General features: G+C 45.6%; 1 protein-coding gene across 1 annotated transcript in view; it reads right to left on the bottom strand.

The window, feature by feature from the left end:
* LOC121272692 (cytochrome c oxidase subunit 7A1, mitochondrial) overlaps positions 1–14,214 on the bottom strand; it is a 54,496-nt gene extending 40,282 nt beyond the window's left edge. The window contains exon 1 of the mRNA XM_041179419.1: positions 14,106–14,214. Coding sequence (XP_041035353.1) covers positions 14,106–14,132 — 27 coding nt within the window. The 5' untranslated portion in view covers positions 14,133–14,214. The remainder of the gene's footprint in view (positions 1–14,105) is intronic.
* Between the last annotated feature and the right edge of the window lie 12,328 nt (positions 14,215–26,542).

The raw sequence follows: 26,542 nt of genomic DNA, 5'->3' as shown, positions 1-26,542 counted from the left end.
TGGGAACTGTAAAGGACATCAGACTGGGAACTGTAAAGGGACATCAGACTGGGAACTGTAAAGGACATCAGACTGGGAACTGTAAAGGACATCAGACTGGGAACGGTAAAGGACATCAGACTGGGAACTGTAAGGGACATCAGACTGGGAACTGTAAAGGACATCAGACTGGGAACTGTAAAGGACATCAGACTGGGAACTGTAAGGGACATCAGACTGGGAACTGTAAGGGACATCAGACTGGGAACTGTAAGGGACATCAGACTGGGAACTGTAAAGGACATCAGACTGGGAACTGTAAAGGGACATCAGACTGGGAACTGTAAAGGACATCAGACTGGGAACTGTAAGGGACATCAGACTGGGAACTGTAAGGGACATCAGACTGGGAACTGTAAAGGACATCAGACTGGGAACTGTAAGGGACATCAGACTGGGAACTGTAAAGGACATCAGACTGGGAACTGTAAAGGACATCAGACTGGGAACTGTAAGGGACATCAGACTGGGAACTGTAAGGGACATCAGACTGGGAACTGTAAGGGACATCAGACTGGGAACTGTAAAGGACATCAGACTGGGAACTGTAAAGGACATCAGACTGGGAACTGTAAGGACATCAGACTGGGAACTGTAAAGGACATCAGACTGGGAACTGTAAAGGACATCAGACTGGGAACTGTAAGGACATCAGACTGGGAACTGTAAAGGACATCAGACTGGGAACTGTAAAGGACATCAGACTGGGAACTGTAAAGGACATCAGACTGGGAACTGTAAAGGACATCAGACTGGGAACTGTAAAGGACATCAGACTGGGAACTGTAAGGGACATCAGACTGGGAACTGTAAGGACATCAGACTGGGAACTGTAAAGGACATCAGACTGGGAACTGTAAAGGACATCAGACTGGGAACTGTAAGGGACATCAGACTGGGAACTGTAAAGGACATCAGACTGGGAACTGTAAGGGACATCAGACTGGGAACTGTAAGGGACATCAGACTGGGAACTGTAAAGGACATCAGACTGGGAACTGTAAGGGACATCAGACTGGGAACTGTAAGGGACATCAGACTGGGAACTGTAAAGGACATCAGACTGGGAACTGTAAGGGACATCAGACTGGGAACTGTAAGGGACATCAGACTGGGAACTGTAAAGGACATCAGACTGGGAACTGTAAGGACATCAGACTGGGAACTGTAAAGGGACATCAGACTGGGAACTGTAAGGGACATCAGACTGGGAACTGTAAAGGACATCAGACTGGGAACTGTAAAGGACATCAGACTGGGAACTGTAAGGGACATCAGACTGGGAACTGTAAAGGACATCAGACTGGGAACTGTAAAGGACATCAGACTGGGAACTGTAAGGGACATCAGACTGGGAACTGTAAGGGACATCAGACTGGGAACTGTAAAGGACATCAGACTGGGAACTGTAAGGGACATCAGACTGGGAACTGTAAAGGACATCAGACTGGGAACTGTAAAGGACATCAGACTGGGAACTGTAAAGGACATCAGACTGGGAACTGTAAAGGACATCAGACTGGGAACTGTAAGGGACATCAGACTGGGAACTGTAAAGGGACATCAGACTGGGAACTGTAAAGGACATCAGACTGGGAACTGTAAAGGACATCAGACTGGGAACTGTAAAGGACATCAGACTGGGAACTGTAAAGGACATCAGACTGGGAACTGTAAAGGACATCAGACTGGGAACTGTAAAGGACATCAGACTGGGAACTGTAAAGGACATCAGACTGGGAACTGTAAAGGACATCAGACTGGGAACTGTAAGGGACATCAGACTGGGAACTGTAAAGGACATCAGACTGGGAACTGTAAGGGACATCAGACTGGGAACTGTAAAGGACATCAGACTGGGAACTGTAAAGGACATCAGACTGGGAACTGTAAGGGACATCAGACTGGGAACTGTAAGGGACATCAGACTGGGAACTGTAAAGGACATCAGACTGGGAACTGTAAGGACATCAGACTGGGAACTGTAAAGGACATCAGACTGGGAACTGTAAGGGACATCAGACTGGGAACTGTAAGGACATCAGACTGGGAACTGTAAAGGACATCAGACTGGGAACTGTAAAGGACATCAGACTGGGAACTGTAAGGGACATCAGACTGGGAACTGTAAAGGACATCAGACTGGGAACTGTAAGGGACATCAGACTGGGAACTGTAAGGACATCAGACTGGGAACTGTAAAGGACATCAGACTGGGAACTGTAAGGGACATCAGACTGGGAACTGTAAGGGACATCAGACTGGGAACTGTAAGGGACATCAGACTGGGAACTGTAAAGGACATCAGACTGGGAACTGTAAGGGACATCAGACTGGGAACTGTAAGGGACATCAGACTGGGAACTGTAAGGGACATCAGACTGGGAACTGTAAAGGACATCAGACTGGGAACTGTAAGGGACATCAGACTGGGAACTGTAAGGGACATCAGACTGGGAACTGTAAGGGACATCAGACTGGGAACTGTAAAGGACATCAGACTGGGAACTGTAAGGGACATCAGACTGGGAACTGTAAGGGACATCAGACTGGGAACGGTAAAGGACATCAGACTGGGAACTGTAAGGGACATCAGACTGGGAACTGTAAGGGACATCAGACTGGGAACTGTAAGGGACATCAGACTGGGAACTGTAAAGGACATCAGACTGGGAACTGTAAAGGACATCAGACTGGGAACTGTAAGGGACATCAGACTGGGAACTGTAAGGACATCAGACTGGGAACTGTAAGGGACATCAGACTGGGAACTGTAAAGGACATCAGACTGGGAACTGTAAGGGACATCAGACTGGGAACTGTAAGGGACATCAGACTGGGAACTGTAAGGGACATCAGACTGGGAACTGTAAAGGACATCAGACTGGGAACTGTAAGGGACATCAGACTGGGAACGGTAAAGGACATCAGACTGGGAACTGTAAGGGACATCAGACTGGGAACTGTAAGGACATCAGACTGGGAACTGTAAGGACATCAGACTGGGAACTGTAAGGGACATCAGACTGGGAACGGTAAGGGACATCAGACTGGGAACTGTAAAGGACATCAGACTGGGAACTGTAAGGGACATCAGACTGGGAACGGTAAGGGACATCAGACTGGGAACTGTAAAGGCATCAGACTGGGAACTGTAAGGGACATCAGACTGGGAACTGTAAGGGACATCAGACTGGGAACTGTAAGGACATCAGACTGGGAACTGTAAAGGACATCAGACTGGGAACTGTAAGGGACATCAGACTGGGAACTGTAAGGGACATCAGACTGGGAACTGTAAGGGACATCAGACTGGGAACTGTAAGGGACATCAGACTGGGAACTGTAAGGGACATCAGACTGGGAACTGTAAAGGACATCAGACTGGGAACTGTAAGGGACATCAGACTGGGAACTGTAAGGGACATCAGACTGGGAACTGTAAGGGACATCAGACTGGGAACTGTAAAGGACATCAGACTGGGAACTGTAAGGGACATCAGACTGGGAACTGTAAGGGACATCAGACTGGGAACTGTAAAGGACATCAGACTGGGAACTGTAAGGGACATCAGACTGGGAACTGTAAGGGACATCAGACTGGGAACTGTAAAGGACATCAGACTGGGAACTGTAAGGGACATCAGACTGGGAACTGTAAGGGACATCAGACTGGGAACTGTAAAGGACATCAGACTGGGAACTGTAAGGGACATCAGACTGGGAACTGTAAGGGACATCAGACTGGGAACTGTAAAGGACATCAGACTGGGAACTGTAAGGGACATCAGACTGGGAACTGTAAGGGACATCAGACTGGGAACTGTAAAGGACATCAGACTGGGAACGGTAAAGGACATCAGACTGGGAACTGTAAAGGACATCAGACTGGGAACTGTAAGGGACATCAGACTGGGAACTGTAAGGGACATCAGACTGGGAACTGTAAGGGACATCAGACTGGGAACTGTAAAGGACATCAGACTGGGAACTGTAAGGGACATCAGACTGGGAACTGTAAAGGACATCAGACTGGGAACTGTAAGGGACATCAGACTGGGAACTGTAAGGGACATCAGACTGGGAACGGTAAGGGACATCAGACTGGGAACTGTAAAGGACATCAGACTGGGAACTGTAAGGGACATCAGACTGGGAACTGTAAAGGACATCAGACTGGGAACTGTAAAGGACATCAGACTGGGAACTGTAAGGGACATCAGACTGGGAACTGTAAAGGGACATCAGACTGGGAACTGTAAGGGACATCAGACTGGGAACTGTAAGGGACATCAGACTGGGAACTGTAAAGGACATCAGACTGGGAACTGTAAGGGACATCAGACTGGGAACTGTAAGGGACATCAGACTGGGAACTGTAAAGGACATCAGACTGGGAACTGTAAAGGACATCAGACTGGGAACTGTAAGGGACATCAGACTGGGAACTGTAAAGGACATCAGACTGGGAACTGTAAGGGACATCAGACTGGGAACTGTAAAGGACATCAGACTGGGAACTGTAAGGGACATCAGACTGGGAACTGTAAAGGACATCAGACTGGGAACTGTAAAGGACATCAGACTGGGAACTGTAAGGGACATCAGACTGGGAACGGTAAGGGACATCAGACTGGGAACTGTAAAGGACATCAGACTGGGAACTGTAAAGGACATCAGACTGGGAACTGTAAAGGACATCAGACTGGGAACTGTAAAGGGACATCAGACTGGGAACTGTAAAGGACATCAGACTGGGAACTGTAAGGGACATCAGACTGGGAACTGTAAAGGACATCAGACTGGGAACTGTAAAGGACATCAGACTGGGAACTGTAAGGGACATCAGACTGGGAACTGTAAAGGACATCAGACTGGGAACTGTAAAGGACATCAGACTGGGAACTGTAAGGGACATCAGACTGGGAACGGTAAAGGACATCAGACTGGGAACAGTAAAGGACATCAGACTGGGAACTGTAAAGGACATCAGACTGGGAACGGTAAAGGACATCAGACTGGGAACTGTAAAGGACATCAGACTGGGAACTGTAAAGGACATCAGACTGGGAACTGTAAGGGACATCAGACTGGGAACGGTAAAGGACATCAGACTGGGAACTGTAAAGGACATCAGACTGGGAACTGTAAGGGACATCAGACTGGGAACGGTAAAGGACATCAGACTGGGAACTGTAAAGGACATCAGACTGGGAACTGTAAAGGACATCAGACTGGGAACTGTAAGGGACATCAGACTGGGAACTGTAAGGGACATCAGACTGGGAACTGTAAAGGACATCAGACTGGGAACTGTAAAGGACATCAGACTGGGAACTGTAAGGGACATCAGACTGGGAACTGTAAGGACATCAGACTGGGAACTGTAAGGACATCAGACTGGGAACTGTAAGGGACATCAGACTGGGAACTGTAAGGGACATCAGACTGGGAACTGTAAAGGACATCAGACTGGGAACTGTAAGGGACATCAGACTGGGAACGGTAAGGGACATCAGACTGGGAACTGTAAAGGACATCAGACTGGGAACTGTAAAGGACATCAGACTGGGAACTGTAAGGGACATCAGACTGGGAACTGTAAAGGACATCAGACTGGGAACTGTAAGGGACATCAGACTGGGAACGGTAAAGGACATCAGACTGGGAACTGTAAAGGACATCAGACTGGGAACTGTAAGGGACATCAGACTGGGAACTGTAAAGGACATCAGACTGGGAACTGTAAAGGACATCAGACTGGGAACTGTAAGGGACATCAGACTGTGAACTGTAAAGGACATCAGACTGGGAACTGTAAGGGACATCAGACTGGGAACGGTAAAGGACATCAGACTGGGAACTGTAAGGGACATCAGACTGGGAACTGTAAGCAGTAGGTCTGCCTACCAAACTAAAAGGCTCAGGCTTTTGCGGCATCGTGGAGACTCAGTGGAGCTTCCAAAATTGCAGGCAGGGCCTGGAATTGGAAGCCCCACCCCCAAGTCTGACAGATCCAATTTTTGTCGTTAAGGGATGTGGCGAGGGGTCACTCACATGAGGGAAACCCAAACTCAGCAGGACCATTTGAACTCAGTGCTGAGTTCAAACAGACTCTGTTTTGGCTGCTGCAAGGCACTTAACCCGCCGTGTAGGAATCACAAATTTATGGAGTGGATGTAAATGCTCTTGAAGGGTGGATAATGTGTGTTTAACTCTCATGATATGAAGTTATTTAAATCTCCAGCCCTTTCAAATGACAACAGGCTTCAGGTGTCAGTGATAATTTTTTTAGAAGTCTGTTCTAGCAGTTTCAGTGGTTGTCTGTTGACATTTCCCTCAGGGTTGTTATTAAATGCTTGGATGATTTCCAAAAGCTACAGTTATTCTAGTGGGGCAATTCTGAGTTCACAGTCTGATTGACAGCTTAGAGAGGCCATTAAAGGTTTAGCTGTCTTTGGTGTGGGGTATGAATGGATGTTTGTTTATTTGAATATGAGGTTAAGTATTTAAGGTTTTAAAACAAGCTTTGAATGGACTTTCATGAATGGGATTTTTTTTACTATCAAGTCTGTATAGTGAGTGCTGTATTAGATTTTTAGAACTTTATTTTATTTCATCGCCACTGGCGACTGAGGTCTGCCCAGAGCGGATACCTGGTGAATTGGCACAGGGCTGTAAGGGGCCATTGGGGTATATGAGTTTGCATGAGATGGTATGGGGGAAAAGGGGCCATGACAATATGGGTGGGGATCAGTTGGCATGAGATGGCATGGGAGTTTAAGAGGTCATGGGGGGGGGGTGGGTGGGTGTATAAAGGACCATAGGGGTGGGTGAGGGGTGAGGCAGTGTGAGGGCTAGAAGGCCCAAAATCTTATAACACAACTGAGATGAAATTCCAGAGAATTGAGGCAGGCTTGATGGTAATGGTGGAACAGGGGATATGTCAGGCCATGAGGATACAGATTGTGCTCGAGTACAATTCTGCAGCTGCTGATGGCCCACAGTGCCTCATGGATGCCCAGTCTTGAGGTGCTAGATCAGTTCAGAATTGATCCTAGTTAGCATAGTGATAGTGCCGAACAACAGGATGCAGTGTGTCCTCTGTGTGAAAATGGGACTTTGTCTTTAGAACGACTATGCGCTGGTCACTCCCACCGATACAGTACTGGACAGCTGCATCTGCGACAGTTAGATTGGTGAGGATGAGGTCAAATGCGTTTTTCCCTCTCGTTGGTTCCCTCACCACTTGCTGTTGACCCAGTCTAGCAGTTATGTCCTTTGGAACTCAGCCAGCTCAGTCTGTAGTGGTGCTACTGAGCCACTCTTGGTGATGGACATTGAAGTCCCCACCCAGAGTACATTCTGTGCCCTTGCCACCCTCAGTGCTTCCTCCAAGTGGTGTTCAACATGGAGGAGCTGAGGGAGGGCAGTACGTGGTAATCAGCAGAAGGTTTCCTTTCCCATTTTTGATCTGAAGCCATGAGACTTCATGGGGTCCGGAGTCGATGATGAGGGCTCATGGAGCAACTCCCTCCTGACTGTATACCACTGTACCACCACCTCTGCTGGGTGTGTCCTGTCAGTGGGACAGGACATACCCACAGATAGTGATGGTGGTGTCTGGGACGTTGTAAGATACAATTTGGTGAGTATGACTATGCCAGGCTGTGGTTTGACTAGTCTAAGGGGCAGCTCTCCCAGTTTTGACACAAATCCCGGGTATTAGTGAGGAGGACTTTGCAGGGTTGACAGGGCTGAATGTGCTTTTGTAGTTTCTGGTGCCTAGGTCAATGCCAGGTGGTCCGTCTGGTTTTATTCTCATTATAATTTTCAGCAGTGGTCTTGCTGGGCCCTTACACAGTGTAGTGTCACATGTAGGTCAGACCGGATAAGGATGGCAGATTTCTTGCCTAAGAGTCATTAGTGAACCAGATGAGGTCTTAACAACAATCTCACAATCACCATTACTGATAATTGCTTTCATTTTATTCCAGATTTTTAAAATTCAGATGGATGAGCAAATTCAATTTGAAACATCACCGTATGTGCTGAAGACCAGTTTCCTTTCATTATTGGCCGTCTTGATCAATGAGGAGAGCTAGTGTGAGAAATGGAAACAATCCTGCTGGCACACTAAGGTCTTATAACTGAGTGAAATCTGCTGAGCTTGCTTCTGCCTTTCCTTAATGTTTCTTCTTATTAAACCTGTTTTTGCTTTATTCTTTAATGGGACGTGAGCTTCGCTGGCTGGGTCAGCGTTTATTGCCCACCTCTAGTTGCCCTGGAGAAGGTGGTGGGTGAGCTGCCTTCTTGAACGGCTGCAGTCCCTGTGGTGTAGGTCCACCCACAGTTTGGAGCTTGTGTAGAGATATGTGGTTTTCCCAAGTATTCCCTGTCTATCAGACAGAGATACCGGATGCAAGACATCATGTACCTGCCTCCAATGAGGCTCTAACCCTTGGTAGGTCAGGTTATTAGCTGGAAAGCGAGGCCTTGCTTTTATGGATGGTCTTTTGCACAGGGCTCAAGAGTAATTATCTAGTGAGAGCTGACATATGGCCCTATCTCCCTGTAGCTTGCTGCTGAACAGATTATCCATTCAGTTTTTGAAGGAGCCATCTGGAAAGTTGCAAAAACTGACACCAACAATCAATTTTTACAGGTATTTTTGTTTGAATTTCCAACACTGTCGCTGGGTCAAAATCCTGGAACTCCCTCCCTAACAGCACTGTGGGTGTGCCTACGCCACATGGACTGCAGCGGTTCAAGAAGGCAGCTCACCCACCACCTTCTCAAGGGGCAATTAGGGATGGGCAATAAATGCTGGGCCCAGCCAGCGACACCCACATCCCGTGAATGAAGAAAAAAAGATGTTTCTTTTAATTCTCCTCAGCTGGCTGGTGCACAGGTTTCTCTGTTTCTGTCTCTCTTCAATTTCGGCTGGGGCCTATGGGGGGGGGTTGCCTGAATAATCTTTAGCCCAATGTCATCTGAGCCAAGAGTTTCCACCTTAAAGCAAGAAAGATTTGCATTTATATAGCACTGTTCACATCCACCAGATGTCCCAGAGTGTTTCAGAGTGAATGAATGAAGCACTTTTGAAGTGTAGTCACTATTGTCGTGTAGGAAACAAGGCACAGCAAGCTCCCACAACCATCAGTGTGATAATGACCCAGATAATCTGTTTCTGTAGTGTTGATTGAGGGATGAATTTTGGCCTGGGCACCTGGGATAACTCCCTCATGCTCTTCAAAATAGAGCGATGGGGTCTTTTACATCCTCCGGAGAGGGCAGCCTTGGTTTAACATCTCGTCCAAAAGGTGGCAACTCCAACAGTGCAGCACTCCCTCTGTACCGCATCGATGGGTCGACTTTGGTTTTATACCCAAGTCCTGAAGTGAGACTTGAGCCCAGAACCTCTTGGTGTAGAGACGAGAGCACCACCTACTGTGCCACGGCCTTGGGCACAATCACTAAACCCGGCACAAATAGGACACAGAATTGTGTTAGTTGTCGAAAGGGATTTTTTTTGAACTCTTGCATATTTGCACATCGCCGGACTTAAAATCTTCATGAACCAGCACAACTGGGCAGTGGTTTCTAACTAAATTCCGTTTTCAATTTTTGCATCAGAAAATATTCTTGGCTGTATTTAAGAGCAATAACCCTGTGTAGCTTGGTTCGCTACGGGCTCAGCAAGAACAAAATTACAACATCAACTCTTCACCTGTGAGTAATCCAATTTTAAACTACTGAAAATTACTTTTAAAAACTATTGCATTTTCATTGGTGTGCGGTAAGATTCTAAGTATTCTTTTTTAATTAAAAGCTTTTAAAATGTGTCTATTAGCATCCATGCATCTAAGAGAAAGTTTAATTTTGAGATGTTCAGCGAAGGCCCATAAACAGGTACAATTAATAGCAACAAAAACAGAAAATGCTGGAAAAACTCAGCAGGTCTGACAGCCTCTGCGCAGAGAGAAGAAGAGGAAGCAGAGGGGTCATACAGACTCGAAACGTTAATTCTGTTTCTCTCTCCACAGAGGCCATCAGGCCTGCTGAGTTTTTCCAGCATTTCCTGTTTTTGTTTCAGATTTCCAGCATCCGCAGTATTTTGCTTTTACAATTAACAGTAACTTGCAACACTTGCTCATTTGATAGGGCACGGGCAGTTTTTTCGGGGTGGGGCAGCGACTTCCAGTGCAACGTTTTTTTAAGCTAGTGTGATTCACACTGGATGCAATTTACACTTGAAACTCTGCAATCTTTTGTGGTGATTTGGCCGAGTTTCGAAACAGCCTGGCCCTGATCTTTGGCGACTGCACTGTGGCTCCTACTGCTGCCGCTCAGTTTTCCATCTCTGCGTTCCTCTACAGTCCATTTGCCATTTTGACTGCTCTCTGCTTCCCTGGTTTCCCGGTCCTCTTGTCTTTTCCGAAGTTATTAATTATTCCTTTGTGATTCCCTCTTTGTCTCTGACCCATTCTCGACTTTCCACTTCAGCACCTGTCTACTCCAATCAGTCTGCTGCCTTCTCTCTCTCTCTCTCTCTCTCTGTCTTGCTTTCCCTGTTTTTAAATCTGAAGACTTTGTCCCACTAGTGAAGAATGCACTAGTTAACTGATAACTGGCAGTTAACAGGCAGTTTTCAGTTAACTGGTGCATTGTCAGGCTCAAAATTGTCAGGCAACAAGGCTGTCCTAAGCCACAAATGTAAGATACCAAAGAAGAGATTTACCAGAATAGTAAAGGTAAGGGATTTCAAATATGTGGATGGGCTGGAGAAAGTGGGCTTGTTTTCCTTGAGCAGAGGAGGTCAAGGGGAAATTTGCTGCAGGGGATCGAATTTGCAGCAGGGTTTAACAGAGTAAGGAGAAACTGAGATTTGTCAATGAGGGCACAATTAAGATAATTGGCAAAAGGAGCCAGAAGGTAGAGGAGGAGAACCTATTTTATGCAGCAAATTGTTGTGATCTGGAATGCACTGCCTGAAAATCGAGGTGGAAGCTGATTCAATAATAACCAAAAGGGAATTAGATGAATACTTGAAAAGCAAACATTTGGCAGTGCTGCGGGACTAAGGGAGTGGGACCAATTGGATAGCTCTTTCAAAGAGCCAGCACAGATATGATGTGTCAAATGGCCTTCTTCAGTATTGCAAGATTCTAAATAGCTTCTATTTTAATAGTTGTTGGGTAGCGCAGAACTTGAGTATTGCTGAAAAGTAACACATGTTGTCGAATTTTTTTGTCTTGCACTCATCAGGACAATTTGCAAGAATACCAAATTGTGAAGAGAACAACAATTTGTACTGCATGAGAAGACAGTGCTGATTGGTTGGCAAGTGGACTCTGATTGGTAGAGGCGTTGCCATGGAGAATGCACCAGTTAACTGAAAACTGCCTGTTAACTGCCAGTTATCAGTTCACCAGTGCATTCTCCATGCCAACGCATCTACCAGTCAGGTTTTTATTCTACAGAGCGACACAATGACCTGAATTTTCAGCTCAGTGGGCGGGCGCAATTGGGGGGGCCCAGGAACAGACAGGAAACAGACCACTGACTATGATCGGCCCCCCGACCGCCATTTCACGCTGGCTGGCCAATTAACAGCCAGCCAGCACCCAGCGCGTGGGGTGGGGGTGCAGGAGGAGTGGGGGCACTGACGTCAATGCGGGTGTGGGCCAGCACTGTCAGGAAGCTCCATGAAGGCTGGGAGCAGCCTCAGGGGCTGGAAACCCGAAACCCAGGAAACAAAGTTTTTAAAAATCAGGAAAGAAAAGTCCAAGCATCACAATCAGGCACCTGAACCTATCGATTATAAAAATGCTGTCCACAGAATTCGATTCTTATTTTATTTCATCCTGGAAACCTCATCCCGCGCTTGGATGAGGTTTGATGAAAAATGTAAAGGCTGCCTGGCCAATTCGCCCATTTGCCAACCGTAAGGATGGGTCACCTAAAATGACAGACAATTGCGCCATTAATGGGCTTAATTTCCTTCTTAATTGTTGGCAGGCACACTTCCCACTATTTCGCGCGCTCACAGACCGAAATATCATGTGAGCGTGGGATGATGACAGGACACTCGCCCAGCGCCGTCTTGCACCATCTCTCACCCAATATCAGGTAACCCGCCCGATCAGCATAAAATTCGGCCCACTGTGCTTGTTTTTCCCATCATTTGATGATTGGGAATTTACTTTATTCAATGTTTATGGTCAAGCAGATACTAACAGTATCCAAACAGTAAATGGTCAGGTCAGGGATGTCTAACGTTCTTGTCTACATTTTGGAGTCTTGGAGACCAGGTATATTCCAGGGCTTTCTGATGGAAAGTCACAGACCCGAAACGTTAACTCTGTTTCTCTCTCCACAGATGCTGCCAGACTGGCTGAGTATTTCCAGCATTTTCGGTTTTTATTTCAGATTTCCAGCATCTGTGATATTTTGCACCCTTGCTTTTCTTCAGAAAGTGTTTTGGGACTTTTACTTGATAGGGCTGACTCAGTTTAATGCCTGATCCAAAAGGTGGCAGCTCTGGCAGTGCAGCACTCCCTCAGTGCTACACTAAAGTGTCAGCCTAGATTTTGCGCTCAAGTCTCTGGAGTGGGGCTGGAACCCCTAACCTCTGACTCAAAGGCAAGAGCACGTATCACATTGCTGATTGTGGGATCTTGCTGTGCACACGTTGGCTGCCAATGGTCCCTCCATTACTTCAACAACTCAAAAAAGTACCTGATTGCTTATTAAACACTTTGGGATTTCTTGAGGTTGTGACAGGTGCTTTATTAAACGCTTATTTAGTGTTTTATCTCCTTCTGATTATAGTAAAACACTCAAAAGTTCCACCCACTTTGAGATCACAAGATAAATACAGATGAGGAAGGCCATCCGACTCAATTTAGTACAACTCCCCAGTTATTCCCGAAATAACTCCATGCTATCTGGCTGCACTATCTTACCCTGATGCCCATTCTGTGTGATCACTCTGTGTCAGCGACCTCCCAGCACTAGTCCGAAACCTGCCTCCTACCAATTTGAACCCGTGCCTTTGCCCTATGGTACAGCTTAGAACTAACTTTCCAGGGTTTAACTGTCCGACGTGTCTCTGCACTGTCACAGAATCGCAGAATTGCTACAGTGCGGAAGGAGGTCATTCGGCCCATCGTGTCTGCACCAGCTCTCCGAATGAGCAACTCGGCCAGTTCTGTTCTCCCACCTTCTCCCCTTAGCCCTGCACATTCTTCCATTTCCTTCTGAAGGCTTCAACTGAACCTGCCTCCACCACACTCTCAGGCAGCGCATTCCAGACCCTAACCACTTGCTGCGTGAAATAGTTTTGCCTCATGCAGTCATTGCTTTGTTCACCAATTGCTTTAAATCTGTGCCTTCTCACTCTCGATCTTTGTCACCTCTCCTTGCAAAGCTGAAGCTCTTCAGATCTTGCTCTGTATTTCAGTCCTTTGATGCTGCTCCTCATTAAGCTGCCTGCAGCATATCTCACTTGTGTCTCCTCTCCTTAGCACAGTGTCACTCTTAAACTCTGTATTCTACTGTAATCTTACTGTTAATTCAATCAGAAGAACACAACCCCTGCATCGTCCACAGGGGCACAGAGCTGAAGCCTGGAGGCTGTCCGAGAGACAGTGGGTCACCCTCTGGCATTAGCCTGACCACTTCAATCAGCCTCACATAACGGTGCGGAATGACTGGCGTGAGCAGGGACCAATGAAGGAGAGGAACCTGCGACAAGCGGCCAATCAGGGATGCTAGGGGGCAGGGCCCAAATTTAAGTCAAAGTCGGACTGACTCACGGCGAACTGTAAGAGATCTTTAAATATTTGTGTTTTTCAGGATTAAAACGGGTAAAATCGACAGCAAATGATTCAAAACAGCAGTAAGAAATAAAGATCAAAGACAAGACATGCAAGATTTAAAGCAAAAAATCCAGGCTGATATGAATTTTAACATTAGCAAAAGTTCTTCCAACTTTAATAAAAGTTTCTTAATTTGTATGGAATAGCGGTGGGAAGGTGGAAATGAGATAAGAAAAGTTAAACCTGAGATATCAGCAGGAGGTGCTTCATGCTGGGTGGCTTTGAGCTGCTCCTCTTGTCCTTTACTTGTTAAAATGCTGTCCAAGGACGTTCAGTGTGACAGCTCTGAAACTCTGCAGCTGCCAAATCACAAGGCTAAGGGCAGCTGCACAGATCAAACTTCTGTTCGCATTCACCGCTGCTGCAAACAGTGCGAGAGAGAAACATAAACAATTTGCATTTATATGGCACCTTTTCGAGACCTCGCGTCATCCCACAACCCTACAATTAAGCATTTTCGAAATGCTGTGACCAGAGAATCAGAGAATGGGTTACAGTACAGCAGGAGGCCATTCGGCCCATGGTATCCATGCCAGCTCCCTGTCAAGGCAACTCAGCTAGTCCCACTGCCCTGCCCTTTCCCTGTGGCCCTGCAAGTTTCTTTCTCTCTTCAGGTTCTTATCCAGTTCCTTTGGAAAGCCCCGATTGAACCTGCCTCCACGACACTCTCTGCCAGTCCATTCCAAACCCTAACCCTGTGTAAAATAAAGTCCTCATATCATTGTCGTTTCCTTTACCAATCACTTCAAATTGGTGTCCTTTAGTTCCTGAACCTTCCGCCAACAGGAACAGTTTCTCTCCCATCCAGGCACCTCATGATTTTGAACGCCTCTATCAAATCTCCACTCAACTCTCTTCTACTTCAAGGAGAACAGTCCCAGCTTCTCCAATCTATTTTCCTGACTGAAGTCCCTCATCCCGGGGGGAAATGCAGCAGCCAATTTGCGCACAGCGAGCTCCCATAAGCAGCAATGAGACAGTGACCAGGTCATTTGTTTTAGGGTTTGGTCGAGACATAATTATTGGCCAGGTCATGGGAGGGCTTTCCCTCTCTCCTTCACAATAGAGCTGTGGGATCTTTCAGATCAAAGTGAAAGGGCAGGCAGGGCCCCAGTTTAATGTCTCAGTTATAATTTCTGACAGTGCAGCACTCCTTCAGAGTGTGTCAGCCTACACTTCGTGCACAAGTGTTTTGGTGCAAAGTGAAGAGAGATACCGAGCCAGGGCTGCCTCTGAAGATATTCTCATAGTTTCTTTCCCCTCACTGGTTTCCAACATCAGTTCCTCTCCTCTCAGAATCCATACTAAACTGCAGGAGCCAGTCACCCTTCAACACTGGTTTGTCTGTGATCGTACCTAGAGAATTATGGGCCTGTCTGACTGAGTGCTCAAATCGCTTTAAAGATTTAACAGGGTGGATGGATCAAGAGAAACTCTTTCCTGTGGTGGGGGAAGCCCAGAACAAGGGGGCAGAACCTTAACATTAGAGTTAGGCTGATCCGGGGCGATGTCAGGAAACACTTCTCCCCTCACAGGGGAGAGGTAATCTGTAACTCGCCTCCTCCCCCAATAAAAACTGTCACGGTTGGGAGTCAGTTAAAAATACTAAGACTGAGATTGCTCGATATTTCTCAGGTAAGGACGGCTGGATGGGTTATGATACAGTTCAGCCATAATCTAATTGAATGGGGAAACAGGCTGGAGGGGCTGAATGGCCTTCTCCTGTTCCTATGATTCCATCCCCAGCCACATATCCAGACTGCAAATTTCCTGAAGCTGTTGCTGGACATTCCTCAGCAGTGGGGATATCATAAAGATGGAATTCTGCAGCTAATTCTAGCATTGATACCAAAATAAAATACTGCAGATGCTGAAAACCTGAAATAAAAACAGACAATGCTGGAAATAATCAGCAGGTCAGACAGTATCGATGGAGAGAGAAACAGAGTTTACATCAATGAACTTTCCCCAGAAACCTCTTATGGTCTCTTACACTCAGTTCATTGTCAGAAGCTATGGGTTCACAGCCCACTGTAAACAGCCTGTGGATTTGGGGTGTGAGATTTTCAGTTTCTATCTGTTCTCTTTCTTAGACAGTCCCTCGGGATTGAGGATGACTCACTTCCAGTTCAGTTCGATGGGCCCTGAGATGGTTGGTGAGTCCGATGCGCAGTCTGCAGACTCTGTCACAAGTGGTGTCGGAGGGTCAGGTAGGTGAGTTATTCAGAGGTTTGTGCACTTGTCCTGATGCCACAAGTTTACCTCAGCGTGTTCCTGACAGAGTCTCTCACCGTGTTCAATATCTCCTTGAATGAATGTCCTCCATTTTGGTCAGTCACAAGACAGGGACTCCCATGAGTCAGTGGGGATGTTTGATCTCTTCAGGGATATTTTGAGGACATCCCTAAAGTGTTTCCACTGTCCCCCTGGGAGTTTCCTGCCACGGCCAGGTTGTGAGTAAAGCAGTTGCTTTGAGAGTCTGGTGTCAGATATGTGAACAACACCTGCTCACCAGCCCAGCTGGTTTTGAGAAAATGGTTGAGACCACGACCAGATCAGTCCTGATCTTATTGAATGGTGCAGCAAGCTTGAAGGGCAGAATGGCCCACTCCTGCCCCGAAGTCCTATGTTCCTATACGTTCATGGGATGTGGGCACAGCTGGCGAGGCCAGCGTTTATTGCCCATCCCTAATTGCCCCTTGAGAAGGTGGTGGTGAGCTGCCTTCTTGAGCCACTGCAGTCCATGTGGTGTAGGTACACCCACGTGCTGTTAGGGAGGGAGTTCCAGGATTTTGACCCAGCGACAGTGAAGGAACGGTGATATATTTCCAAGTCAGGATGGTGAGTGACTTGGAGGGGAACTTCCAGGTGGTGGTGTTCCAATGTATCTGCTGCCCTTGTCCTTCCAAATGATAGTGCTCGTGGGTTTGGAGGATGCTATCGAAAGAGCCTTGGTGAATTCCTGCAGTGCATCTTGTAGATGGTACACACTGCTGCGTTAGTGGAGGGAGTGAATATTGAAGGTGGTGGATGTGGTGCCAATCAAGCGGCTGCTTTGTCCTGGATGGTGTTGAGTCTTGGAGCTGCATTCACCCAGGCAAGTGAATTAATGTCTTGCTGTTGGGCATGTTGGTTTGGGAGAAGACTCTGCTGTTGGAGCCCTTTTCTTGCCAATGGATTTGGAGAATCTCGGTGGTATTTCTCTCGTGCTTTGAGGTCCTGCAGCCTAGAGCTGGTTGCACACCTTAGGGTTGAAACAGTAAAGGATAACCACTCATTTGTCTGCATTCACTTTATTTCATTACAGCCTCCAAATTATTCTTGGTTCAAGCACTGAATGTATTCAGGTAAATGTCTTGCTGCTCTTTTTGCATAGTCTTTAATTAGTTTATTTTAAACAGCTGGACAGTTCCATGCAAATAGCAGAAGAGGAGCTTCAAACAAACCTCTCAGCTTTTGTAGGTCGGTGTCCCCGGGGTTAAATCCAGGGCTTTGCTCTCTCCGCAGACCACCTGTTTCTGAGGCTCCAGTATCCATTGTGACAATGGAAGTTCCCTATTAGTGTTTCTGAATGCTCACCCTGTGTCACTCACCCTCAGCTGAGATAATCATAGAACCACTCACAACACAGAAAGAGGCCATTCGGCCCATTGTACTGGCAGAAAAAGCTATCCAGCTTGATCCCACTTTCTAGCTCTTGTTCTATAAGCCAGTGGGTGACAGCGCTTCAGGCGCATATCCAAGTATTTTGTTTAATGTTATGAGGTTTTCGGCCTCTGCCACCCTTTCCGATAGTGAGTTCCAAACCCCCACCAACCTCTTCATGAAAATGTTTCCCCTCAACTCTTGTCTCAACCTTCTACGAATTAATTTAAATCTATACCCTCCCTCCTCCCCCCCCAAGTTATTGACCTCTCTGCTAAGGGGAATAGGTCCTTCCTATCCGTTATATCCAGGACCCTCATAAGTTAATACACCTCAATTAAATCTCCCCTCACCCTCCTCTGTTCTGAAGAAAATCACCTCAACCTACTCAATCTTTCCCTCACAGTCAAATTGTTCCAGTGCTTCAGCTGTGACCTGACTAGTCTTTTGTACAATTGCAGCATAACCCCCATTGGCTGATAAAGGAAACTATCCTACATGCCTTCTTGACCACTTTATCTCCCTGTCCTGCTCCTGTCAGTGATCTGTGCACGTGCACTCTGAGGTCCTTCTCTTCCTCTACACTTCTCAGTATTTGAACATTTATTAAGCATTCCCCAAGGGCATGACCTCAATCCTATGGATTGAATTCCACCTGCCCACTAACAAATCATAGAATCATGCAAATGGTTATAGAGCAGAACAAGGCCATTCAGCCCATTATGTCTGTGCTATCTCACTGCAAAAGCAACTAAGTTAGTCCCATTCCCCTGTCCTTTCCCTGTAGCCCTGCAATTTTTTTTTCTGGAGAAGTGTTCATCCAATTCCCTTTTGAAAGCCAGGATTGATTCCGCCTCCAGCGCACTCTCAGGCAGTGCATTCCAGATCTTAACCACTCGCTAGTAAACAAGTTTTCCCTTTTGTCACCTTTTACCAATCACCTTAAATTGGTATCCTCTGGTTCTTGGCCCTTATGCCAATGGGAACAGCCTCTCTCTATTTACACTGTCTAGACCTGTCATGATGTTGAACACCTCTAACAAATGTCCTTTAAACATTGTCTGCTCTTCTGTAAGGAGAACAGTCCTTAATGATATCTTCCAGCTTCTTACTCCTCATCATTAACCATATCATATCATCTGCAAACAACTTAATCATGCCCCCTACATTCAAGTCTAAATCATTGACATATACTGTTAAAAAGGAAGCTGAACCCTACAGAACCCCACCGGAAACAGGTTCCCAGTCATAAAACACCCATCCATCATTATTCTTTGCTTCTTGTCACTGAGCCAATTTTGAATCCAGTTTGCCACTTGTCCTTGGATGCCAAGGGCTTTTACTTATCTGATCAGATTGTCACCTTGTCACAATCCATTTGACTACATCAAGTGGTGTTACTCTCATTGACCCCCCCTTGTCACCACTTCAAAAACTTCAATCAAGTTAGTCAGAAATGACCCTCCCATCACAAATCCATGAAGACTGTCACTGATTAATCCATGCCTTTCTAAATGATGATTAATATTGTCCCACAGAATTTCTCCCTATAACTAGACTGACTGGCCTGTTATTATTCACTCTATCCCCTTCTCCCTGTTTAAACAATGGCACAGGGTAAGCTGTCCTCCAGTCCTCCTGTACCACACCTGTAGCCAGAGAGGATTAGAAAGTGATGGTCAGAGCCTCTGCTATTTCCTCCCTTACTTCTCTTAGCACCATGGGATATATTTCATCCAGGCCTGGCAATTTATCCGCTTTCAAAGGTGATAAATCCATTAATATTTCTTCTCTCACTATGCTTATCCCATCCAACAATTAACAACAATGTCTGCATCTTCCCACTCTTATGAGGACAGGCACAAAAGTATTTATTAAGAAACTAGTTAATAAAATCCAAACCGGTTAGTGAAGCCAAAACCAAGACACAGAGCCTTTCTTTACTGAGAGAGAGAGCTTAGTGACTTTGTTTAGACTCATAGCTCTTCTCACACCCCCAGTGTCCCAGCTGTCCCCTACTTATACTCTTTTAGGAAAATAAACAAAAGATAACCTAATTAACTAATTAAAATGACAGTCCTTTAAAGCGACACTATAACAAAAAGGCAAAACTTCAAAGGAAACTTAACAAATCAAATCAAAATGTTGTTCCTGGGGCTGATGATGCACTCCAGCCCCCAAGGTGCTCACTGGTCACCGACGGCTTTAAGCATACCAGCAGATGCTGTGTGCTACCTCTCCAGGGACACCCGGAAGTCCCCTATTTATATGTGCTCGAAGTACTTAATTAGACAATGCCCTTCACCTGTATATCTTAACAATATAATTAACGTACCATTAACAACCATGCTGATGTCTTCCAGCTCCACACACACATAATCTTTTTGGTCCTACTCTTTTATGAAGCATCTTAGGGTTTTACTTGATTTTTATACCCTGAGCTTCTTTTCCTAATCCTCTTTCTAATTTCAGCCCTACATTTTCTATCCTCTTCCAGGCTTTCTGCATTGAGTTTTTGGTGTCTGACATAAGTTTCCCTTTTTTTGCCTTGTCCTACCCTTGTATCTTCCTTGACATCCAGACACCTCAAGGTTTGAGAATCCCACCCATTTTCTTTGTGGGAACAACGTTTGTTCTAATCTCTGGAGCTGCCATCTTTTGAGAAGTCCAAAAGCGGGCAGGTGGCACAATAGGGACAGGACGGGTAGGGTCATGGCCTGAGTTCTGATGTACGCTTTGTTGTAAATGAAAGTGAGCTCACATGGATGCATAACTTCAGTTGATGTGGAGAGACTGGAGAAGCTGGGACGAACATCCTTGGAGATGAGGGGAGAACATCCTTAGAGCTGAGAAGATTAAAGGGAGATTTAGAGCAGGCGTCCAAAACAATGAGGGGTTTTGATGCAGTGAGCACAGCAAATCTGTTTCCACTGGCAGAAGGGTCAGTAACCAAGGAAACAGATTTAAGATAATTGGCAAGAGGTGCAGAGGACGGATGAGGATATTTTATTTACTCAGTGAGTTGTTATAATCTGGAATGTGCTGCATGAAAGGGCGGTGGAAGCAATTGTAGCTTTCGAAAGGGAGTTAAGTAAGTACTTGAAGGGAAACATTTGTTGGGCTATAGAGAAAGAGCTTGTGAGTGGGATTAATTGGGCCACTCTTTCAAGGAGCCAGCACAGGTTTGATGGACTGAATGGCCTCCTTCTATGCCCTTTGACATTATAAATTGAAACTTTTAATAGTTTGGCATCAGCACAGAACAAAATGGAAAACATGCATTTGCTTCTGAAAATTTGTGCCTTCAATGACCGGCTTTCACTTCTTAAACTGTGGTGCAATGTGGAATGAAACACTGGGTCTAATTTTACACTCGCCTTTCCTCACTCCCCCCACACACGGTTGATCCCACTCCTCCACCCTGCCCTGCTGAGATCTGTTAATTCTACACAGACTGAGATTAAAGTGGCAGAGACACAGTGTGAGAAGAGACCGACAGTTAAGATAAAAGAGAATCCAAAAATCGTCTCTCGTCGTATGAATAGTAAGAAAGCAGTAAAGCAGGATGGGGACAATTAGGGAGCAAAACAGAGATTTACTCATGGAGGTAGAGGTACTGAATGAGTACTTTACATCTGAGTGCAGCAAGGAAGAAGATGCTGCCCCAAATCTTAGTGAAAGAGGAGGTAGTGGGGGCAGCTGGATAGGGTAAACGTTGATAAAAGGGAGACATTAGAAAGGCTGGATGAACTTAAACGTTTACGTCACCGGGACAGCATTGGATTTGTGCACATATACCCCAAGTCCCTCTGCTCCTGCATCCAAGGATAATGAGGCAAGTAAGCGTGGAATTTGCAGAGGCACTGGCCATAAACTCCAACCCTCCTTGGAGACAGGGGCGGTACCAGTGGAGTGGAGAATTGCAAATGTTACAAATCTTGATCAAAAAAGGGTGTGAGAATAAGCCCAGCAACTACAGGCCAGTGATGAGAAAGCTTTTAGAACTGATAATCTAGGCCAAAATTAACAATTACTTGGACAGGCGCAAATAATTTAAGGAAAGCCAGCACAGATTTGTTAAGACTCGTGTTCAGCTAACTTGATTGGTGAGGTAACAGACAGAGGGTAGATGAGGGTAATGTGTCCATGTACTTCCAAAAAGTGTTTGGTTAAGTGCAACATACCAGACGTGGCAGCAAAATTGAAACCCACAGAATAATAGGGACAGTAGCAACATGGATACGAAGTTGGTTGAGTGACAGGAATCAGAGAGTAGTGGTGAAAGTTTGATTTTTGGACTGGAGGAAGGTCTACAGTGGGGTACCCCAGGGGTCAGTATTAGCACTGCTGCTTTTCCTGATCTATATTAATGATCTAGACTTGGATGTACAGGATACAATTTCAAAATCTGCAAATGGCACAAAACTTGGAAGTATTGTGAACTGTGAGGAGAGTTGTGACAGACTTCAAGAGGACACAGACAAGTGGAATGGGCAGACAATTGGCAGATTAAATTTAATGCAGAGAAGCGTGAAGTGATACATCTCAATAGAAAGAACAAGGAGAAGCAATATAAAATAAAGGAGACAATTTTGAAGGGGGTGCAGGAGCAAAGGGACCTGGGTGTATATGTGCATAAGTCATTGAAGGTGGCAGAGCAGTTTGAGAGCGCGATTAATAAAGTGTATGGGATCCTGGGCTTTATAAATAGACACATAGTGTGCAAAAGCAAGAAAGTTATGTTGAGCCTTTATAAAACATTAGTTCAGCCTCAATTGGAGTATCCTGTCAAATTCTGGGCACTACAATTTAGGAAAGATGTGAATGCATTAGAGGAGAGTGCAGGAAAGATTGATGAGAATGGTTCCAGGGATGAGGAACTTCAGTGATGTGGATGCACTGGAGAAGCTGAGGTTGTTCACCTTGGAGAAGAGAAAGTTGAGAGGAGATTTGAAAGAGGTGTTCAAAATCACGAGGGATCTGGACAGAATAAATAGAAAGAAACTGTTCCTGGTAGTGAAAAGGTCAGGAACCAAAGGACATCGATATAAGGTGAATGACTAATTAATCAATGGCAAGATGACAAAAATCCTTTTTACAGAGCGAGCTGTTAGGACTAGGAGTGTTCTACCCGAGAGTGTGCTGGAGGTAGATTCAATCGTACCTTTCAAAAGAGAATTGGATAAGCACCTGGAGAGAAAGAAAAGGACGATGGGGAAAGGGTGAGGGAGTGAGACTAGCTGAATTGTACTTCCAGAGAGCTGGAACAGACATGATGGTTGGAATGGTTGCCTCCCAGGCTGGAACCATTCTACAATAAGCGCCAGCCTTTTCAAAAATGCTTCTGTCAATTTCTAATGAATCACTCCTAATGGTGCTCTTATTGGCTGTGTTCAAAAGTTGTGGTTTCTAAAGTGACAGTGCTATTCGCATCAGCTGGTAGGATATTCAATGGAAGTGAAATTGGCTTCAATAACAGGTGCCAATTTTATGTCTGGTAGGACAGTTGAAAATCCACCCCATTATCTCAATGCAAGGTCTGTACCTTCATGTCCCCAGAAGGAAAGTAACAGGAGGTTAAGGAAAGTAACAGGAGGTTAAGAACCTGTGGAAAGTGGAGACCAAAAACAGAACTGAGGAAACTGAGGATCTAGAGACACCAGGTGGGACCAAGGACCTGAAGAGCAAGAAAAGTCCAAGAACTAAGGGCTGGATTTTCACCACAACAGAGTGTCTCCCTCTGAAAATGGTGCAAGTGCCCGAAAATCAGAAGTCCCCCTCCCCCACTCCCAAACGCGGCTCTTCCCATTTTCACGCGCGTTGTCATTGGCCATTGAAATCATCAGCTGCCTCCGCTGGAGTCAGGTTTTTCTATCCCAGGACTGTGAAACCTGAAGTGTGCAGGGCAGAGCTGGTAAGAGCAGGCATTAACTTTCTGGACTCGTTTGGATATCATGATACCCCTTTAGAGTTGTAAGTTACCCCCTTTACTTTTACCTTTGTTCTTTACCCCTTTGGACATGGTCCCAGGACAGGTCAGGTGCCCTTTGCAATTGTTAATGTTAGGCATAAATGTGGGTAAAAAGTGTAAAACTCTGACTGTCAAGGTCATCGAAAATGTCAACAGATCTATCAAAATCAACTGTCAAAATCAACTGCCAAAATCAACTGTCAAGAGGACCTGTCAAAGGGAGCTGTCAAAGGGAGCTGTCAAGGTGTCATTGGCATTTAAGAGTCCTGCCCTTTATATCTTTGAAAAAAGTATCTGGTGTGTTAAAAAAAATCATTGCTTGCTATTTCACTCTGTCTGTTCACATAAGCCAGAGGGCTTCCATTACTGGATTATTGCTGCATGACTGATTTCACAACCATCCATTATCACAGTAGGGTGCCTGCCATTGCAGTTTGATTGACAGCTAGTAGTAGTTATAGACTCTTTGAAGTGGAACTATAAATTCTAATGCTTATTATTATTAGGGATTATGCACTTGAATTAAATGTTTGTTGTTATAAGGCTTTATGTAATAGAAGGAATGTACATGTAGTAAATGGGTTTTTATGAATTAAAGTGTTGGAATAGACACTTAGAACTTTATTTTATAGAACCATCTTTTATCTCATCTCTGCATGGGTCCTGCATTCTGCCCATGGTGGATACAGCGTGAGTTAATTTGGTAGGTGTAGGGGCAAAGGGTGGTGGGTGGGGGGGCATGGGTTGGCACCAAGTTGGAATCGGGGCTATAAAGGCCAATAAGGTGCATACAGGACATGAGGTGGCCTGGGTTGTCATGGATGGGGCATGGGGCATGTCTGGGGGTGGGGAGGGCAAGGGGGTGTGGGCTAGAGGGATATTTCATGTTTCATTCTTTCTAAAAAAAATTTGGACACAGTACCAGAGCCCCAAAGCAAGCCTTTTGCCCAGCCTGCCTCTCCACCCGGCATGACTTCAAATCCAGCCTGCCAGCCACTGCCCCCCCCCCTGGAAATCTGATGTCCAGGCAGCCATTTTTAGTCCAGTTTGTGGAGCTGGGAATCCTCCTGACTCTACGCATTTGACTCACGAATGAAAATCCAAACCTAACAGGTGGATGGAGCAAGTCTGTGTTCATTTCGATGTAAAGCCAAAGGTTTTCAGTATCGGATAGCTTAGAATTCGTCCTACACTTTCAAGACGTTCATATCTTGCTGCAGTGTTTTATGGAGAGTCCCCTTGTATCGATGTCTGATCCCCCCCTCCCTACACCCCACCACCTGATGCCACCCAGAAGCACTCTCAATTGGCCCACTGGTGAAGAACGGAAAGCTAGAGGTTGCCAAACTTCCAGGATTATCCTGACGTCTCCGGGAACTAAAGATTAATCTCCTGGATATGGCTGCAAGCGACACCCAGGAGGAAAATCCTAGCCCTGTTAAAACGAATGGTACCTCTTTTTCATTCTCTTTGAACAATTTCATTAATGGTTATATTGGACATGGGGTGAAAAGGTTGTTTGACTGGGTGGTGTGCCTAGGTCACGTGATGCAGACACATCTTCTCAATAAACTGCACAGCCCAAAGATAGCACGATGTCACATTAGACATCACATACACTGAGCAAGCGGTGAGTTGGATGTAGAGCTGGTAAAACCAGCCCAGGAAACACAAGAACTAAAAGTAGGTCTCCACCTGCCGCTGGATTAGAAGTCGGGGAGAGTGATCCCAGAGGTACTGAGGAGGATGCCGGGTGGAGAGGCAGCCTGGGCAAAAGGCTTGCTTTGGGGCTCTGGTGCTGTGTCCAAACATGAAACATCCCTCACCCTTCACCCACTTACCTCCAGACACACACCATGCCCCATCCATGCCACCTTATGCCCTGCACTCATCCCATGGCCCCTCATACTCTCCATGCCAACCTATGCCCCTGTATCCACCCCATTGGCCTTTATAGCCCCTATTTCAATGGTGCCAATCATGCCCCCACCCATCACCCTTTTTGACTTTACACCTACCGTATCAGCTAACCCACTGTACACCATGCACAGACCTCAGGACCCATGCAGAGCTGAGATAAAATAAAGTTCTATAAACTAAAGCTCTAAGTGTTTATTGTTGACTACTATATTGGAAAAAACACTAATTCATAAAAACCCATTTACTGTATGAACATTCCTTCAACTAAATAAAGCCTTTTAACAACAAACATATTTCAGAGTGATTATTAATAGCACTGTGTCAGCTAATGAATTAGAGATTGGGCAGGGCTTATGACAGGATCTACAACAAACATCTATTTTGCAGCAAACAGAGTCTATTTATCAACAAATAGAATCTACATAACAATGAACAGGAACTCTTTCATCTCAAATAGCATCTATTTTAAAGCAAACAGACTCTATTTAAACAGGGGTCAAACTAACTGCAGCAAACAGGACTCATGACCAAAACTACAGCAAAGTCTCCCAATAAAAGAATGATCATTTCTTCGGCAAAATGCAGTGAGTGGAGGATAGTTACGCAATACAAATTATGTCCATAAAATCAGTTCCAGTCGTTTACAGCAATGTGGGATCCAGGCTTGACTGACAGGGAAAATTACCCACTCATTATCATTCTGGCCAGGAATAATAGTGCATTTTGACACTACCAATAGTATTGGTGCAACATATAATGCAGCAATTATATTTACAAAGGTGAAGACAGCAGGTGAATTGTGCATTTGCCATTGATTGTTGCAACATAAAAACACCTCTGAGCTGAAATGATAGTGAGTTCTGTTATATTTGGTCTATAGACAAAATGGTCCTGATCTGCACAATGCCATCACTTCCATCAGTGAGTTTAGTGTTGAGCAGGTTAATATTTAGTGGAGTGAACTGTGTCAAGGTTGAGTTCACTGTTCTATTAGGGGTTTCTTTGTGCTGGAATGCTCTTTGCTTACCCTGTGTTTTCCAGACCCAGGGCTGATTCCTGTGTTTAGATCTTTGTTTAGATTCAG

The sequence above is a fragment of the Carcharodon carcharias genome, chromosome 34 (assembly GCF_017639515.1).
Source record: "Carcharodon carcharias isolate sCarCar2 chromosome 34, sCarCar2.pri, whole genome shotgun sequence".
NCBI classification, from domain to species: domain Eukaryota; kingdom Metazoa; phylum Chordata; class Chondrichthyes; order Lamniformes; family Lamnidae; genus Carcharodon; species Carcharodon carcharias.
The sequence above is the reverse complement of the archived record's forward strand: the minus strand, read 5'-3'. Positions and strand labels throughout refer to the sequence as shown.